Here is a 20,386-nt window from a genome sequence, read left to right as displayed (position 1 = left end):
CTGATTCCAGTTTGTAATTTGTGAAGTTTTATGTTTTTATTGTTTTATACTGTTGTAAAGTGAATAACTTTTGGGAGTCTTCAGATGTTTTCAAAACTCAAAGTACTGAGATCGTCAATTTTTCACTGTTTTCTGACATTTTATAAACATTGAATACAGAAAATAATCGGCAGATTAACTGATAATAAAAATTGTAGGATGCAGACCTTTATAATTCTTTCCAACAATATAATAATATAACACTGTCACGGATCATTCTGCATAATGAGCACCTTTACTTTTGATATTTTAACTTTTATTTGTAATCGAGTGTGGTAATGTACAATAGTGTTATTGTTCCTTTCATGTAAGTGCAGCTTCTGTGATGTGGGTGCAGAAAGTTCTTTGTTTACTTTGGCATATTTTGGTTTCTTTATGTTCTTTTTGTGTTATACAAATTTCCCCTGGAATCGAGGAAAGTTTTCCCTCCCTGAAACATTCTTTCTGCTTTAGAGTTTGTGTTACCTGAGATCACAACAGAAGACACAAACTGACATAAATACCAACATGCAGCTCTGTAAAGGTCACACAGAGAGACACGAGTGACGGCTAAACTTTGCTCTGAATACTTTATAAAATAAAACATTTTCCGCATGATATTTGCAATGATTTGTCATTCACATCTAACGTTCGTATTAGCACTCTCTAATATAAGTTACAATATATTATTCAACTATCCTGTATGGCTGGAATGATCGGGTGTCCACATACTTTTGGCCACATTGTCTGGCTGTTGACAGTTAAAGAGAGACGTTATATTTTACCCGAGTTTATTGTCTAACAACCAGCAGCAGCTTCTGGCCGACCGCTGCAGTGAAGAGGCCACTGAGGGTTTAAGGAGGTTTGATTTTGGTTGTTCAGAGACGTTCAGGGAGTAAAAAAAAAAACAAAACAAGAAGCTGCTGATGAGTGTCTGAGACACAGAAAACAGGTCGCAGCAATCAGCATCGTTACTGAGGCTGCTGTTGACAACATCCTCCCCAGGCAGCAGAGCAGGTTCAAACCGTTGTGATCGCTGACAGCACAAACTTTAACTTCTGTTTCAGCTCCAACCGCTCAGACGTCAGGATGTTTAGACATGTGAAGTTATAATATCTACGCTTTCAGCATTAAATTGTTGAGTTGAGTTGTGTACTTACATTATCCCAAATGTTTCCAGCAATTCTCAAACCTAGAGAAACACGTGATTTTAATTTGGTCGTCTGTCAATGACATCGTATCCGCTTTGCACATGGTTCGGCGTTTCCTGCCAGAAGCCACATTTTTAGGATACACTTTTTACACCTTGGTCGTTTTTAACTATATATTTTAACCAAATTAAGTATTTTAGTCATCGGACGTCTGGAAGAGCGTCGGTGAATCAGGGATTTTTAAAGTGAAAGCCTGTTTGTTATGGAGAGGACGACTCCTCTGTGGATAATTCAGCTGTCAGTAAAAACATCCTGGACGTCTGGTTCATAAGTTATATTAAAGGTTAGCATCACCCAACGCCGTCTTTTGTTATTGTTTTGATTGAGAATGGCAGAAATGACATACTGTGCGTTTAAGGAGGGATGTGTCGTGGATGTGTTTAGCTCATCTTAGCATCAAGACTAGAATAGATACATGAGAAAATATCTAGTTCTATTCGGCTGAAGCTTTATCGGCGAGAAAGCAGCAGGAGAGACTAAACAACTGTTTCGCAGTGTCTGAACGTCACCGGGAGAGTCTGTGAGTCCCCGCAGAGATGACCGAATCCCTCCAGCTGTTGTCATCGTCTCCAGATGGTGGAGAAGAGAAAGAGAAGGAGAAGGAGAAGAGAGGAGGAGAGAGCCGGTGATGAAATGTAGAGAAACGCTGGGCTGTAACTTTCTGAACCTCACAGTCCAGATGACACGGAGAAGACACGTTTGTTTCCTTCACAAACTACAAACTCTCATGGGAGATCGTACCGGATGACATTTTAATGCACTTAAAAATAACAATCACTCAAAAACACTTAGCCTTAGTAAAGATAAAGGGAAACTACATCCATGGTGCTACATGAAATAATGAATATTAATGAACTTTTTCATGCATTTCTTCTTCTTTTGTCTTCATTTTATTTGGCAGCTGTTATTTGGAAACTGCAGGTCCTTTGAGGTTTTTGTTAGTCTGTATTTTTTTCTACATTTTGACAAACTGGGACAATTAAGAGTATGATGGATTAGCCGTTAGCAGTTGTTGTTAGCAATGTACACACAAGTTATGACTACATTACTTTAAAATGTGAGGATTCTCAAGCAAAGTTCTGAAATTGTAAGGAGAGAATCTTTTCTGATTTCTAAGTGGATTTGTGGATGTCAGGTGTGAAGGGTTTAAATGTACCTTAGTTGTCTTTATGAGCTTTGTATTGCAGCTTCTGCAGCAGCTCCAACTGTAAACCGTGTTGATTAACAGGCCAAATCATCAGGCCAAACCAAAATGACTAACTACCACGGCTTCAACTCAACTCCCGTGGCGCCTGGAAAGATGCACCTCACAGTTCGAAACACCCTAATCTAAGGAAAGCATCCACTCGGTCTCTGTGAACACTTGCAAGATTCAAAAACTGCAGAACAAGAGCTTGTTAACTGCAAGAAATATACACAGCGAGACAGGAGAGGCGGTAGATGACAGAAGAACTGCAGGGATGAGCGCTGACAGAGGCGGGAATAAAAGCATCCTGGAATATGTTGGAAGCAGGAACTCTGTCATCTTCTCACCTGCCTTAATATCAAATTCTTCGTGTCCCAAATGTGCCTGAATTTCCTTCATCTTCTGGTCAAAACCTAAGACTTCCTGTTCCTGCGTGTTGCCAAACATCAGCTGCAGCCACTAGAGGGCGGCGATCATCTTACCGTCGACGCAGGCCGGTCTGGCTCGTGTCGTCCCGGCGATCTGTCCCTTCCTGCAGGCGCAGCGGGCCGTCTGTCGGGCGATGGTCCTCCTCGGCTGGCTGCTGTCCCGGTCCAGAGTGACGATCTCGCAGGTCCCCGCCACCAGCTGACCTGAGGGAAACAAAGTAAATCACGTCAGTATTTTAGCTGCTTTCATTTTAATGACAAAGTTTTATATTCACTCAACACACAGGGTTTTGTTCTCTAGTGTTCTCCAGAGCGGAGCACTTCTACATTCTGATTGGCTGCCGCCGAACTGCATCAGAGCTCATCACCATACAGTTTCCTGGATGCTAGCCCACATCTGTAATCAATGACTTCTGGTCACTTTGACGTTATCGCCGCGACAACGTTACTGAGAACATCTGGAGCCTCAAACAGCTCAGATCTTTTCCAGGAACAATAAAACCTCCTCGAGGCCTCGACTCACGCAGATGAATAATTAATCCTCTCAATAATGAATCTTTCTTTGTTGTGATAACACGATAATTTCCTTATTGAAATCTGTTTTCCTCAGGTAAGAAGAAAATAAGTGGGCTGCAACTTCACAGACCTTTTCAGTTCACACTGTTCATTTATAATTGATAAAGAATGAGAAAAACCTGCAGATAAACTTCATGGTTAAAGATGCAGATGAAAAATAACAGACGACAGACGTGTGGCTGAAGAAACAGTTGGTTAAAATCTTCAGTGAGACTGATGGAGGCACGAGTGTTGGGTTAAATCAGAGGGGACAGATTAAAGCCTCAGGAGTTGGGGGGGGGGTGTTTGGTTGCCGCGGCAACGGCAGAAGCCCCCCCTGCATGCTGATGAACTGTCATCAATAGGGCCATGGACTGTCCCCTCAACAAACCGAGACCTCAGAGCAAGAGAGAAAAGAGAGGGATCAGTTCAGAGAGACGGGGGGTCAGCGGGGTCAGAGGCATCATCACCATCGACAACAACAACAACAACAACAACAACAACAGGAGACGTCATCTCTGATTGGGCAGCTGGTTGTTTCAAGCACCTGGAGGGAGACGCTCGTCTTGTCCATTAAACCTTAACAAACGGAGGAAAGACTTCCACGTGGACAGAGATTGTCGAGGAGCCGCTATGACCTGCAAGCTGAGGGTCACATGACTATAAGAGGCAGGCGAGCGGTGGGCGACTTTGACTTTACACCCACCTGCGCTAAGAGATATCGCACACGGCTACATCTGATTTTAGCACCTGAGAGCCAGATAAGAGCCGGGAATCGATGCTCTATATGTACGACATTTATTTCCCCTGTAATGGCAGTGAACGCACCACATGGGCCCATCAATAACTCTGCTGTACTCAGAGCCTGACATGATATTTAGAGCTGACAAACAGTCACGTTAACCGTGATAAACAGCAGGGGCTGCGGCTACATACTGACACTCAGCTGTAACACAGATATCCACGGCGACGCTCGCCATAAATAAGCCTCCTGTGACTGTCAACGCTCCAACACACTCCCCGTCTTCAAAGCTGAGACACACAGAGTCTGACAGCCGTGGTCAGAATGCTCTTTTACCTCTGTTAAGGTTTTAAATACGAAGCCACTTTTTTGTTTTTAAAGCTTCTGTGTTCGACAGCTGATCTGGTGAACGAGCGGTCCCAGTTTGAAAATGAGTTAAGATTCAGCTTCAGCTTCATCCGTACAGCGTGTGCTACGTGTAAGCTAAAGCTGGCAGCAACGTTTAGCCGTTGCCCGAGGACAGGTGAGGGCAAACAGCGAGTCATGAGATAAATCCGGCCCTCCAGCAAAAATATTTGGACCCACAACAAAACTTTGCATCAAAACTCTTTCATAATTTCTTATGAATCTAGTGACGCCCCAGATGGTTGTTTGCGTAGAACCATCTGGGACGGTAGCAATTCAGGGATGATGTAAATCCCAATAAATACGACTGTTAAATGTCGTAATCTATAACAGTAATTAATCAGTAATTAATCGGCACTTTCAGTCAGCCACATATAAAGCAGGCCACTCTCATTTCTGAGTCAAACAGCACTATAATAAACTTGACTGAAATAAAAACATTTACAACATGCAGCGGAGTGAGACTTACACTTCTCAGAGTTTGTCATTATCTCCATCCTTTGTGAATTAACAGCCATTAATCCAATTAGAAATCATAAAAAAGACGCTCCTCCTTAACGTTTTTAAGTTTTCTTCAGCAAAGTAATCCAGTGACATTTGTCATTCGAGCACATTACAAACAGGAACTGCCAACAACTATTTCGTCCACTTTTCATTGTCCAAATTTGCCAAAATGTGAACAAATATAGTTCGAAAAAACAGAGCCCACAGCATAACTCGCTGAATCCATGGGGATATTACACTTCCTGTTTACATTCCCCAAAGCATTATGGGAAGTGTAGCTCCAAAAGTACAGAGGAAGACAAAAAAACGGTACTTTACGATCATCCACAGCGTGAGACAAACGCTTTTCCAGACGTTTCCTCTCAGACGAACATTAATCCTCTGCAGCCATAGGAATTTATTTGGACTTTTTTTCATGTTGCACTATCACTTTATTTTCTCATATTAATATATATTGTGTTTGAAACCTGTGGAAATACAGACCAAAATATTTAAATACCTTTTATGGCTACTACCTGTGCCCCTGTGCCCCTGTGCCCACCTGACAGGTGAATCCAGACATGTGCTCCTCTGCTGTAATGCACTTCTAACTGGGTGTCTTTTAAGAAACAAGTCATTCAACATGCGGAGAAAAGAGGATTTTCTTATCTTTAGCAAAAGGCAGAAACTCTGTCAAAAGCTCTGTAAGAGGATTTTTTAAACACAGTTTTTCCTGTTGAGTGTATTTTCGTTATTTTACAGTTTCCCAGCTCTTCTGAAAGGCCACTCTGTCCTTCAGCTTTTCTTTTCTTTTTTTTAATTCATTCTGTCATTTCTGCAGCTGCAGCTGTTTGAAGTCCTGACTGTCGGGGTGAAAAGCCTCAGCTATCAGACTGAAACATGACGCAGCGGCGGCGGCGGCGGCAGCAGCAGCAGCAGCAGCAGCACTCAGGAACTGAGAGGTTTTGATGTGGCGAGCGGCGTTCACTTGTCAGCACACTGTGAAACACGAATGAAGACACAGTGTTGTTGTTTCTATCGGCTCGGAGTCATCGCTGCCGTCTGTCAGGTGAGTCGACGCTCAGGAGGATTCATGTCTCTGTGATGAGGAATGTTTTTCTCTGCAAAATGCTTCAACAGGACAAAAAAAAAGGTTGTCAAATGTGAGAATCTGCATTTACAGGTCCTAGTTTACCGAGCTCTCGTCCACATTTCAGGGTCTTCATCCAGCAAATAGAGCTTGATTTTTGGAAGTAGTGCAGCTCACATAGACGGGAGGATGTAACGCAGGCATCTATCTATCTTTAATGTTCATCTCATTACAATATCTGTTATCGCACTTTGTATTTGTTTTCAGATTTACAAAGGAAATGGTCATTAATCAAAATAAAATAAAGCAGGTTTCTGTTGCAGGAAGCAGCAGCTATAAAAAAATATTTGGTTTGCATACGCAGTAACTTAACCCAGCTGTGATACAGTAACACTGGTGGAGTGAACAGTGAGGCTGTGACCACTGAGACGAAATTACAAACAGTAACGCTGGGTTGAAAAACACGCCTCATTTCCTGTGAATCCCCCGAGCCGGTGAAAACAGTTTCAAGATTCAGCTCCCTCTCATCTCCCTGTGTTTGTTTCCTATCTTATGTCCTACGTGTTTCCTATCTTGTCTCCTACCTGTGTTTCCTACCTCGTCTCTTATGTGTGTTTCTGGACCGTCCCACTGTCAAACCATCAAGGGCACGACGACTCTCTCACAGACATTTTGAGCTCTTCATTCACACTTTATGTGTCTGCGAAAGTCCGAATTTCTGCAGACTATAAACAGTTGAATCCATAAAAAACTGTAGTAATATCAAAGAAATATGGATAAAATGTAATGTAAATATGTTACAGTTTCATGTTTTAGACCTGGTCTAAGATAAACCCTGGACCACAGAAAGCTTTTGGACTGGTTGAATCGACTTCCACACCAGTGAGCTCCAGTTTAAATGATTCACTCACAAAAATAAAATAAAACAGAATCCAGATTAAAGATTAAGATTGAAGTTTTCTCTTAAAACACGAACACTGTAGATCTTTGTGTTGCAGTTTTAATGAAGCTCATGATCACATCTGACAGCCTGCTGCTTTCTGTCTGATGCGTGTGTACCACCACCCCCCTCCTGTTAGCCTCGAGGCTACATGGAAGCTAATAAACTATCTCATCTCTGTTTGAGAGCTGCTGTGACGAGGGTTTATCTCCTCCTCCTCCTCCTCCTCTCTCTGTTTGATCCTCTGTGGAATCAGCAGTTTACTTTCATGTCTAAAGGGTCAAAGGTCAGAGCGAAAAGTGTAGGAGCTTGGACAGCCAGCGACACACAGATGGGGCGGACGCTTTAACCTTCCTCCCTCTGAGTGTAGTCTGACACAAAGGTCAAAGGTCAGAAGATGGAAGGTGAGACAGAGACAGAACCACAGACAGCTGGTTTAAGTCACATGCTTCATGATTTATCATCTAAATCTGTCTCCATTGAACTTTGTCACATTTTGTTTTTACCGATACAAACATTTTCCACCTCAGTCGAGAATAAAAACTTATTTTGAAGATTATTTTTTAGGGTTTCCAATCAGGGTTTTCTTTTTATACCCAAACAGAAAACGCACATAAAACAGGTGAATAGACACCCACCTACAGAAGCCATGTCTCTTATTTAGTAAGAAAACAAGTACAAATCTGCACTTAAAAACTGATTAAAAAGCTGGATCTGAAGCTCATCTGCTCTTACTTCCTCGCTGAGAAATCTGGATCAGGCTTTGTGCCCCACCCACCACCTGCTCGCTCCAGGTAGACAGGTGAAAGAGCAGAGAGAATCAAGATGGTTAAAGGAGGAAACATCAGAGAGACTCAGGAGATTGTGAGGAGTCTGTTGAGATCAGAATCAGAGACTAGCAGACGGATGGGTTAGCGTAGTTAGCATCTTTTATTTGTTTATGTTTATTAGCTTGTAACTGGCAGTGGCTGACGGTGTTAGCGGTTGTACTAATTAAAACTCTCGTTCTCTCTGTACTGATGAAGTTTCAGATTTATTTAGCCCCGCCCCCTATCCCCACAAGTTGACAGGATTGGTTCCTTAGGTTTGTGACGTATGAAACCCTGGCTGTTGTTGGTTCACTGCAGTTCAAGGTGGAAACACTCAGTCATGGTGTTGATGATTATTCTGCCCATAATGTCTTGTGTTATATATAAAAACATCATATTGAAAAGTTAACAAGGTTAAAAACCAGCATTTAAAATGGATAAATTCCACAGCCAATTCAATTTGTTTCAATGGAAGTGATTGGTGGACTGAACTTTGACTCACACCAGTGACCAATAAAAAGCTGTCTCTACAGTGCTGACCTTTAAGGGTAAGGAGAGCCAAGTTTAATTCAACCTGCTGCACAGCTGACAGCTAACTGACCATTAGTGAGCTTGTTAGCTCAGAGAGCTTTATTTTCCCTCCTCAGTAATTCTTTATTAAATGAAATGTTGCAGTCCTGAGAACAAAATGCCAGGGATGAGTGAACTGCACTGTGCTGAGAAAACAGAAAGAAGCTCAGAGAGCCGTTGTGACTGACTAGACTCAGTATTTATCATGAGCGCTGCCAGTTGTCACTACGTCACATTTTGCAGACAAATATTTTCTGCGCCACCCTCTGGCCTTCACGCTGACGTCAGCGATGAAGATTAAAGCTCAAATCAACAGAAAGTGTCAGAGCAGCGGTGAAACAGCAGCCGTGTGTTTTTTCAACATCAGAGCTCGACTTTTTCTGTTTCAATGATCCTGAAGCGTCTGAGCTGCTGAGATCAGAGCTGCTGCTGCAGGAGAAGCCCCGGAGCTCACTGCAGTAATTGGGATTCAGTCTGCATGTAGATGATACAAGAGACGCCACTCGCTAACAGGTAACCCGTGGTAACCAGGGGGAGCGGCAGAGCAGCGGCGGGACTCTGTTTGCTCGTTAGCTGCAGCCCGTCACCGGCCCGCTGTAATTCTCCACCTGCCGCAGAAACACCAGGATGAAAATGCTACTGTTTCTCGTCTCTGTCGGCCTGGGCAGAGAGGATGCTGGGAGAGGACGGCTGAACAGCGTGTTAGTTGTAAACATGATTAAAGAGACGGAGCAGAAAAAAAATCCACAAATACCAAGAGAAAGGGAAACCTACACGCAGGACGACTGGCTGCGTGCAGCAGGTTTGTTCTGTGAGCTGCTGAGAAGTGAAACATGACTGTCGTCAGCTTGCACAGTAAAAGATGCAGCATGTGTTGCATTAAGAGAGTCAACACTGATCCTGAACCTGCCGCAGCTGAACACAGTATTTAACTAATTAACAATTAAATGCTCTGTCGTTAACTCCAAAACAAACCTCATCACATACGACTTTTTACCTTCATAACTCACTCCAACTCGTCAAAAGCCATGTGCAAAATCACTCGCTTCTCCCTACGAAGTCCACCTTATAGTGAGTTTGCCATTTTGTAGTGCTGTCCGAATGTATAGTGAGAATTATTATACCCTATATAGTATATATAGTATCCCACAATGCATCATGAAAAGTAGTGTACAACCGATGGTCACCAAGCAAGCAATATATATCAAAATATGTATATGTCAAAATAAATGGATTCAGTATTTGGAAGGGGAGAACAAGTGAGCAGATGGGTCAGCTTTTATAGTCTGGAAGTCCATCAGCTGACGACCCTCCCGTGTCCCTGTCCATCAATTTCCTGCTGAGGTTGGCCACCTGGGACAACCTCCAAGACAGTGGGAGAGGTGTCACACAAAACTACAGTTAATGGAAATAAGTGTTGGCTGCAGCCTCACAGTTCTCCTGATGGATTATTGTGACCTTGGCTGAGGGTTTTTCTGCATTAATTACTGCACACACAGAAAAATTAAAAATCAACCAACTTGGTACAATAAAAATGAGCTTAATATAAACTAAAACAGTTCATGTCTTTGTCCCTCTTAAAGACCTGGGCCACAAGATGGAAGATGTGAATCTCAGAGATATCATACTTTTAGTGATTAATCAATTTATGTAGATAGGAATTATATACAAAATAATGGCTTTTGGGGGCTGTGAGGGTCTGGGACTCCTGGGCAGTTGTCTTCTTTGCCAGGTTGGTAATTCCGCCTTGTTTTGAGGGACCCCTCAACAGCCACTCACATAAACTACCTAACTGTATATCAAGTAGTTAAAACCAGCTCCACCGTGAGCAGCAACAACATCAACATGCAGCTGGAGCAATGATGCATCAGTACTGACAAAGAGTATTTCATCCACAACTGATGAAGACACAGATGAAGACTGAGAGACAGCTGAAAGCTCAGACAAAAAGCTACTAGTCTGACCTGGAGTTATGATTATTTTGTCAAACTGCTAAATGTTCCTTAAGTGAAGAATTAACTTTGATGCTTAAAGTTACGTTTCCTTATGATGGAAAGGTACATTTTTTATGAAAATGAAAAAGCTTTTAACTGAAATCCGTCAATTGAAAATAGTGTTTCACTCTCCTTCAGATTTAGTTTTCAAAAGACAAACTACTCAGCAAAATTCATCAGAAAACTTTTTATGTAAACTTCAGCTTTTTCATCCTGCAGGGACAGCTTTATTACCTTCATAAAGAAAAGCTTCACAGATAACTTTTTATTTTTTTTATTTCTATCTGTATAACTTTTATTATTATTATGATTCCTTTGTTTTACAGCTGTAATCTTGGTGTGATGACTTCCTGCCTGCAGGAATTGATCTCTGCAGTAAAACTTCAATCTGCAGACTGAATAACAGATGATACTTTGCGTCCAACATCTCGCTCCCATTGCAGCAGAACAATGGCATCACAGCACATTGTTTTCTCTGCTCATGTCACTGTTTTCTGTCAACTCACATCGAACAAGGCTCATCTATTTATGAATGACAGCAAGAAACGCTGACATCTGGTTGATATGAGCTTTTAATATCTGCGATCTTTTTTCAATTCCCTGCTTAGTGAAAATAGGAACAATCACACAGCAGGAAAACTGGAGTCACTGTGTTTGTCCTTTGAGTGAAGACAGGGGGGGATAATGATGAGGCTGAAATTGGTTTTGACAGGACTCAGCGGCTGTTCGCTGATCATCTGATGACAGTTAATGGGTCTGTTATCGTGCAGCAGGAAATAAATTCTGAATCCAACATTAGGTCGGACACAAGGTCTCTGAGGCTGTTTGGAAACAACAAGTACAATGGATCATAGAGATTTTTTGATACGAGTCAAGGTCGTTACTGTCAGAAATATTTAACAGGACGACTGAAAGCAGCTTTAACTCAGGAGGTGATACGAGAGGTACAAAAACAGAAGGACCTAAGGTGTGTTGGTTGGTATATTGCTGTTGTCTCTGCATTTTCAAATTTAGCACATAGAAAAACCTGAGCGGAAACAATGAAAATGTGAAAAAAAAACTAAAACAGCTGATGATAAAAACAAAACGTAACAGGAAAGGCACTTCCCAGACCTATGAGCCATTCCTCTACCAAGCTCGGTGTAAGTCGCTTCAGTAGTTTTTACTTAATCCTGCCGACAAACAAACAAACAGACTTGGGTGAAATCTTTTTTGCGGAGGTAACAAAGTGCAATGGAAACTGGTTCACTGAAGAAACGAAAACATCAGATCTGTGTGAGGTGATGAGGAGACTGACCATAAACACCAGATCCCCATCAAGTTTTTCTACATTGTTTTTCACTGTTTGAGGTTTTACTGGACCTTTTTTTAATGTCGTCTTTTCCTGCAGTGGTTTAATGGCACCAACTGGAGAAATAGTGCCACCAACTGTTTAGCTCAACAACTCCTTATATTTGCATGAGGATAGTGGGTGAAAAAAAAAACTTAATTTATATTTTGCTTAGCTGATTTTCACAAATTTCGGTTAAAATTTATTCCACATTTGAAAAACCCAACTACTGCCATGAGACATTGTGTAAAACTTGTAGCTAATGCCCTAATATACTAGATAGCCACCTCTTTTACGCAACTGATGTGCAACAGTCCAGTGGAAAAGGCAGCAGCCAAAAACCAACAGCAACAATCAACATGCGCCATCAGACACTTATCGATCAGTCAAAACTACAAGGAGGAGGGTGGTGGTGGAAACTGTGGCAGCAAACAGTGTTTGCATGAATGTATCAACAGAGTGATAATGAAAAGTGTCAGGCTGTAATGGCCACAATGTACAGCTGAGTGAGTGAGCCAGTCACTGTGAAGAATTAATGAAATATGTAATGCAAATCAGCCAGTATAATATTTATACAGGTGAGTCTGGCTGCTTTGTCACAGCGATGCCTTGTTAACAGTCAAATGAAACGACAGAAACAGTTAACGAGGACGGACAGACGAGTAATTAAAAGAGAAATCTGACAGCGCATAACGGAGGTGGATCAGTGAAAGCAGTCAGAAGCAGGTAGAGAAAGATTACTGAGAATGTTTGTGTTTTTGATTTTTAGGTGATATTGCAGATTATTCCATGAGATTAACAACTGGCACAGGATTCCTGGAACGTCAATATCAAGTACTTCATCTAAATACATAATTTAGCCCTTGAGTTTCTGCCTTAAATCTCAAAGTTTAATCCCTGATTTTATCCAGAGTTTATTGCTGCAAAGACTCTTGCACTGAAAAGCCCTCCAAATTCAACCATCTCCTGGAAATTACATTAATATACTATATATATTTTCCTTATTACCCAGTGGTGGAAATGTAATCGCTGGCTGGATTATGTTCACAGAAATTTTTTTGGTTTGTTTTGGATAAATGAATGAGTTTAATTTTAATTTTCCACTTCTTCTATGTTTTATTTGAAGTGTTAATCCATAAGAAGATATATTCGTGGTTTTAAGAACCAAAAACCATCTCAGTGTAGTTTTACATCTCCTCTCTCAGGCTTCTCTCTGGAGCTCTAGTAACAACAGGTCTGTGAGCCAATCAGAAGAGAGGAGGCTCTCAGATTTCAAGTAAATACTCAGAGAAACCAAATTCTGCAAGGTTTGGATGGTGGGTCCAGGTGGGCGGGGCTTGGTGACTGCTTTGTTGTGACATCACAAAGTTCCAGAAGTCCTGACGGCTGGTTTTAAGGCTCAGTTTCTGAATACAGGCTGTGTGCATTTCTCTGTGGACTGAGGCTTTGATACTTTCACAGTATTAATATAGAAGCTAGAGCTGATCTATAATCACACTACACATGGACACAGACCTTTAGACAATATGGGAGTTTTAAAGTCAGTGGAGGTTGTTGAGGTGGATGGTGGTTGTAAAAAGCGGACACCAGAAAGTTCATATCCGGGGTCTCATCTATGGTTTAGGCAACAAAAGCTCTTTGGCCAAGGTAAATGAAAGACGATGGTGTTTGTCCATGAAACAAAGTTCTGCGAGAGTCTAAACAAAACCTTCAAACAGTTCAGTGATGCTGGAGTCACTACAAGTGGATATTGTTCTGCAAGAACAGATATTTTGATGGAAAACAAATGTGAGTGAACAATTTACTTGGGTGTTTTTCGAGTTGATCGGCAGAGCCATCAGGTGCCTTCTGTTACAAATGAATGTTGAAAGATGAATCAGTTTGGTGGTGTTAAAAGTTTGGTTCGGTTTAAGCACAAAAACGACTTAGGGAAAGTTTTGTTAAAATGACTGTTTAGTTTGGAGATTTTCATCATCATAGTTACAAAAATAACCACCTGGAGAAGCGTTGGGAACCGTCATAGTCATGGTTAAAAGAAACCGGCGACGGAGCAGCTGGCTCGTGTGGCAAACTCAGATGTTTTGTTCCTCTGCAGACTTTATAACAATGCCGCTCCAGATGGCGACGACTCATCATTACTACAGCCACGAGAGAGAGAGAGAGCTTTCTAACTTGTAACCAATGTTTTCTGAATTGAGAAACGTTGTTGTTTTTCTTCTGAGAGCAGCCTTGAAGTTTGTCAGTGTCAGTGCTGTTTTTTTCTTCTTCTCGTCTTTGTCTCAGCGAGCCGGGAGGGTGAGGACATTTATTGTTGTGCGGTTGAGGTGTGGTTTAATTCTTCTTTTTAAAAAGAGAGAAAAACAGTGAAATGAAAAGCGTCATCCGTCACACTCAGGGCTGCTCACCGACGTTTCTCCTCCAGATGAATTTATTCAAATCCAATTACACCCTCTGCAGCCTTTTGCGCCATTAATTTCTGTTTGTGTTTTTTTTTTTTTGTTCCTCTCAGCTGCTGATTTTCTCTTTCTTTCAGATGCAGTTAGTTCATAATTCCCATGAATATATGCTCAACTTAATGGAGCATTGAGAATTAATTTGGACTTTGAAGGCTCCTTAGGTAAGCTTTCTACACCGCAGGCATAACAGTGTGTCTGCTGCATAATAGGCTTGTTTCCAGGATCTAAATGAGCTTTATGAGCAAGCAGAAAAATGAAGGGAGTACGTCGGTAAACAGAGAGCATGAGGGGATTAAATTCAGGCTGCAGTTTGTGTTCATTAAAGCTTTTCACACTAAGCTGATCAATGAACAGGCAACACCCCCCCAAAACCGATTCTTTAACAGTTTTCGTTTAGTTTTCTCATTCATATTAACAGAAATATGATCTGGTCTAATAAATAGAGATGAATAAATACTGATCTGACATTTGACCTGTTTAATCTGATGTAATCTGCAGCGTCAGAGGAAACATGAACCTGCACAGCTGAGTGTGTTTGTGCTCTGACTGATGAATTTCAATCAGCAGCTGCTGCATTCGATGATTTCTCTTCTGTCTGCCGCGGCGCTGATTATCAGAAACATCTGCATACCGATGAGGAGGAGAGTCAGAAGCAGCTGCCAAACAAAAAACTGCTGAGTTTCTGCTTCAGACTCACGGAGCAGAAGGACTTTTATTGTTTGTGTCGTGCACCAGAGGCCGAGAGCAGCTTCCCATCGAGTGGAGTTTGTTACGTGTCGTCTCTTTGTCTTAACTGACTAAAAGCATCAATCCATTAAAGAAGTTTTTATTCTTTACCACGTTGTTCCCAAATAACAGTAAATGAAATATAATAACATCCATGTTGTTTTGATTTTGAAAGGTCACGCTTAATTTTTATAGAGAGCTTTAAAAGAGAAATCAGCTTCGTGCCAAAGTGCTTCACAACAAACATGATTGTGCAGAGATTTTTCACAAGGCAGAGTATTTATACCTGCACACACAAACACTCATTCAGAGTGCTGCAGGGATGACGTATTTCTGTAGGCCAACAAGCAGAAGTTAGCGTCACCCTGGTTCCCTCCACAAAAAACCAGCGGTATTTTTACACTGTAGAAAATGAGATCTGTGACAAACAACAGTTCATGACACTGACAGGTTTTGTTCAGCAGGATAATCTTCACTAATGAACACAGCTTTATGATCTTTGAAGTCTAAATATCTATCTAATCTAAATCTTGTACAAAAGCCTTTCCTATTACAAAGTTAGTAACAGTTTGTATAAACACAACGAGGCCGTGAAGGTGGACTGGTGGTTATTTCAGTCACCTGACTAAAAACACACTCAAAAAACCCATCAACTTCGGGACATGGGAACCCGGACTCATTCCTGTTGCACTCTATAGAATAAAACTCATGTCATGGATCATTGCCGAGGTGAGGAGGGGAGTAAAAGTAGCTCTTAAGACAACTTTTATAAATAGTTCATAGATTCTGCTTCTCTCATTTTTACAGGGAGATCATCCAGAGTCTTGGCGAAGCTACTGAGAAGACATGAAGCCTGGGACAAGACCGTGGGATTGTTAACCGCCCTGGCTGTACTGTAACACACAGTACCAGTCAAAAGTTTGGACACAAAGTCTATCCAAACTTTTAACTGGTACTGTGGGTCGGGGTGAGGCCATGCAGGGCTTCAAACACAAACAGGAGAATTTTGTGAGGAGCCAGTGCAAAGACGCTTATACAGGCTTGATTGGGTCCCTTTTTGAACGGCTGCATGAGTCTGCCTGCTGCGCTCTGGTCAAACCAAGTCAACTCAATTTTTATTTGTATAGCACCAATTCACAACATAAGTTACTTCAAGGCACTTTCCAAATACAGCACATCTAGACCTTCTCTTTAGAATATTATTTACAGAGAAACCAACAAATCTGGAGGAAATTAGAGCAAGGATGACATTTTCTAAATCTTTAGTAAAGAAAATCTAATTGTTTTTTTCTCCTCTGATTCTGAGGATCACATCACTGTGTTAAACTGGACTTTTTTCAGTCATGTCTGATGCATCTGTGGTAACAGGTTTAGACTAGTTTCACTTTGTTCTGTTAATCTGGTAACGCCTGCCTCTGCGTTTCTATACAACTAAACTGCAACAGCATGTAAGTTCTGTAGGAATCAAAGCTGTGACCGGATCACGGTCCAAAACCGTTAGAAATCGCTGTCTAAAAGAGAGACTTTCTACATTTCCCATAATGCAACTTTATGCTGTCTTTCTTCAGCCCTTCCCTGCCTGGTAAACAGACACGTCTTTCAAACGCCACATCTCCACACAATGCAAAAGACACAACTGTTTTCACAGTACGAACAGAATGACTGGACATCAGTTTAAAATCTGTTTTCCCCATTTAAACAGTTTTTCCAACGACACTCTACTTTTTGTGGAGACTTTATACGTTAAACTGACTTAGACAATCCCAAAAACAAAACGTTTAGCTGCCCATCTCTTTTGGAAACTGGAAAACAAGACTCCAACTAATGATTAATTTCATTATTGATTCATCTGCAACTGTTTTCTTTGTTTTGATTCATTGTTTTGTCCATAAAATGTCAGAAAATAGTGAAAAATGTTAATGCTATAATTTCCCTTCCTCTTCTAATGTCTTGTTTTTTCTCACCAAAAGTCAAAAGATATTCAGTTTAAAATCATATCAGACAAAGAAGATTCATATTCCCACATTTTTGGCCCTTTTTCACATTAATTTTCTATCAATCAACTAATTCATTAAATGACCAATCGTTGCAGCTTTACAAGACTGAATTGAAAGATGATAATGACTGGTTGATGCAAAGCCTGTGTGAGTCAGCCTGTGTGTTTAATTCAGTGTTTTTACTTCAGCCTGTCCTCCTCACTTTACATTTAAAATGAGGAGGTTATGGATGCTGCTTCTTTCCTGCAGAGCCTCTCACTGAGAGATAAATTCAACATTACAGAAACCTCTGATAACGAGCGGCGCACAAACCAGGCCCGACACCCGAAAACCATCACACAGGATCATTACTGCTGCTGAGCAGGGAGGCAGGGAGCGTTTGATTTTATTTTATTCTCATCCTCTTGGAGCTAAAAGCTTTGTGGATCTTCCACCAAGCAGTTTGACATCGATTCTGTTGATGCAGGTCGAAGCTCAAACGAACCTTAGCTCAGTTTAACGGAGACTCGTCTGAGCACCGGGACAAAAACAAAGGTTAACGTTGTACCTGAGCTGTAAATAGAGCTTCTGTAAAAGCAACATAAAAGAAAACTACTCAATCAATACTCAGTAAAAACATTAAGAAAGGAAGGTTTGGTTTTAAAAGTGAGGCTGACACATGAGGCTCTTAACCAAAAAAGTTAAAATATTTATATAGTTCGCGTAAATAGCATATTAAAATAGAATTGGCTATCAGGCTTTTCAAAATAAGAGTAACAAGAAAAAAATGTGTAAAATTTGTAGTTTTCAGCCACTTAAATGGTTTCCTTGACATTTGACCACTGTCCTATAAACCCTTATCTTTGATCAATATTACATACATGAGTCATGTCTGTCAGTACAACGTCCAGCAGGCAGAAGGTGGACCAGTAGCCTCTAAAGCCTACGAGGTAAACCCCTGGGGAAAAGAAGTTCACTCATCACGCCCTGCTGCTTGTAAAACCTAATTACTATTAACGAGGGGTATTAATTGAAGTTGAAGAATTGATGAATTGAATTAAAGTGCAGATGAACATTTTTATCAGCTCTTCTCTCCTGCATTTTGGCACCTGAACAGTTTTAGTGAAAACTTTTTACTGCTGTAGTCATTAAAACTGAGTTCCCCAAACATGGACAGCTATTGGTCAAGTCAGATTGATTGAACAGCCATCCAGCCAATCACAGCCAATTTCACCAATCCACCAGGAACACGTGTGTTCATGCAGAAATGTGGCATGTGTCACTCACCACTGGGACTTTTAAAAAGGTGCTATATATAAGTTTTTGATATTGCTACATAGCTAACGTTAGCATTAATGGCTGTTTAATTACCAGTCTAAAAGAAACGTTGTGAGTTCAACACCAAACCTTATTCCTTTACTTACATAGAGCTGTCTGCAGAGGTGGAAAGCAACCCCTTGTTTTGCTTCCATTTCTATCACTTATTTTCTTCTAGTGCAGTTAGCATGCTAAACAGCTAGCCCCAGCCCATCCCCGTCTTGTAATACTACTTTGAGTAAATGTACATATAGCACCTTTAAAGCAGCGAAGGAAGTTACATTTTTAAGCTGAATGAACTTGAAATAAGTTGCAGTGTGCACTTCACATTGTAGATTTGTATTTTGCATTTCTGTGTTTTTCCTCCTCAGGTCTGACAGCCAGATGTGGTTAAAAGTTCCTTGGTCCAGGCTCTAGATGAAGAGCGATCATGTTTTTATTGCCACGTTTTAAAAACCTTCCTGCACAGATTGTAATTTTTATTATTACATCAATGGCTTTATGTTGCTCTCTGCGTTTTATTTTATTTCTCAGTATGTTTGGCCATTGTCCATGTTTCAGGTGCATCTGTGAAACAGCTTGTAATGGAAAAGATTTACCTGAAATTAAGTTTGCTTCATTTGCTTTTATTTTTTCTGTCCTTTTTTTTCTTATTCTTATTCTTTGTGTTTTGCTATTTCAAGTTATAGTTTTTTATATTCTAAATGTGACCTATTGCTGTATGGGTTTACCACTGATGACATGTTAATTAATCTTTGATTAAAACCTGAAACAATTACTTGATTGACTGACTGACTTTATCACCAACTCTATAATGAAAATTGATCAATTGATGAAGATTTTAAGCAAAAACTTAAGCGATTTGCTGCTTTTCTCTCTTTTATATCACAATAAACTGAATATCTTTAGGGTTTGAACAGTTGGTTGGACAAAAAGAGACAGTTGAAGATATCAATCAGAGAATAAACAATTAATCAATGAATTGATAATGAAAATCGTCATTAGTTGCATCCTTACATCTGATTAAATTGTTCTGTCCTGTCAACAGAAATGCATCTTCTGTCAATCAAATTGAAATCTTTGCAAAACAGTGAAATTAATTTAAGCAGATTGCAGTGTGTGTGTGTGTGTGGTGTGTGTGTGTGTGTGTGTGTGTGTGTGTGTGTGTGTGTGTGTGTGGGTGTGTGTGGCGCGGGGAGTGTCACAGTGTTTCCTCACTCTATCATTTGTCTTATCTTTCTGGATTCTTCCACTAAAAACCAGCGGAGCTTCGCCAGAGCTCAGTCCGCTTTCGGGCGCCACAGCCCGGCCACGAAGCACCTGCCCGAACCGAAGACTGGTGTTAACTGTTTCTGCCGCTTCATCTGTGTCTCCATCTCCCGCCCTTTCTTATCACCATATCGTCCACTGCTGCACATGCACGCGTTGACAGGTGCGCAAAACGTGCACATGCACGCGCACATGTATGGATTTTAACCATGTCACAAAATACCACAACTATCTGAATAAAAACATATTCTTTGTCTTTTTTACACCTTTTCTGTGACCTGTTGAGACGTTTTAAACACTCAACCTTACTAACACACACAATCCCAAAGTCAGCAGCAGACTATGAGCCTTACCTTCTCTGAGGATCTGGTTGTGGAGGAGCAGGAGGAGCAGAAAGCAGACCGCAGCGGCAGTCAGAGCCCAGGCCAGCCGGAGGAGCTGCATGAGGGAGAGCTGCGAACCGCACCGGGCGCCAAAAAGTCCAAACTGAGATTATCCGCAGGCTGCTGCCTCCTCACGACGCCACATCCATCCCGATCCGATCCAGAGGACGGAGGCGAGAGACAGGTGGCATCTCCAGGATATGAAACCACGCGCGAGTCTGAAGTGACAAATCCAGAGTGGAGGAGGTTTTAAGCAGCAAAGAGGTGTTTCTTTCCCTCCCAAGACTCTCCGGGTGAAGCTGCCGGGGGTCCTCTCCGCGCTACCCGGTGCGTCACGGTGCGCAGCGGCGACCGGTAGCAGCTGCAGTAGCAGATACCCGGGGTGATCCCCTCCGCCGCAGCACTTTCACCAAAATACAAAATCTGCTCCAGGTGTGAGGAAGTTTTCCAGTTTCACAGCTCCCTGCGCTTCGGATCCACCAGGACTCTCCGTCCGCT

General features: G+C 41.4%; 1 protein-coding gene across 1 annotated transcript in view; it reads right to left on the bottom strand.

The window, feature by feature from the left end:
• LOC111235953 (protein FAM19A5-like) overlaps window positions 1–19,654 on the bottom strand; it is a 39,581-nt gene extending 19,927 nt beyond the window's left edge. The window contains exons 1-2 of the mRNA XM_022764529.1: window positions 19,567–19,654; window positions 2,898–3,047 (exon numbers count right to left, since the gene is read on the bottom strand). Coding sequence (XP_022620250.1) covers window positions 2,898–3,047; window positions 19,567–19,654 — 238 coding nt within the window. The remainder of the gene's footprint in view (window positions 1–2,897; window positions 3,048–19,566) is intronic.
• Window positions 19,655–20,386: the final 732 nt, after the last annotated feature.

The sequence above is a fragment of the Seriola dumerili genome, unplaced genomic scaffold, assembly GCF_002260705.1.
Source record: "Seriola dumerili isolate Sdu_G_001 unplaced genomic scaffold, Sdu_1.0 BDQW01000550.1, whole genome shotgun sequence".
Lineage (NCBI taxonomy): Eukaryota > Metazoa > Chordata > Actinopteri > Carangiformes > Carangidae > Seriola > Seriola dumerili.
The sequence above is the reverse complement of the archived record's forward strand: the minus strand, read 5'-3'. Positions and strand labels throughout refer to the sequence as shown.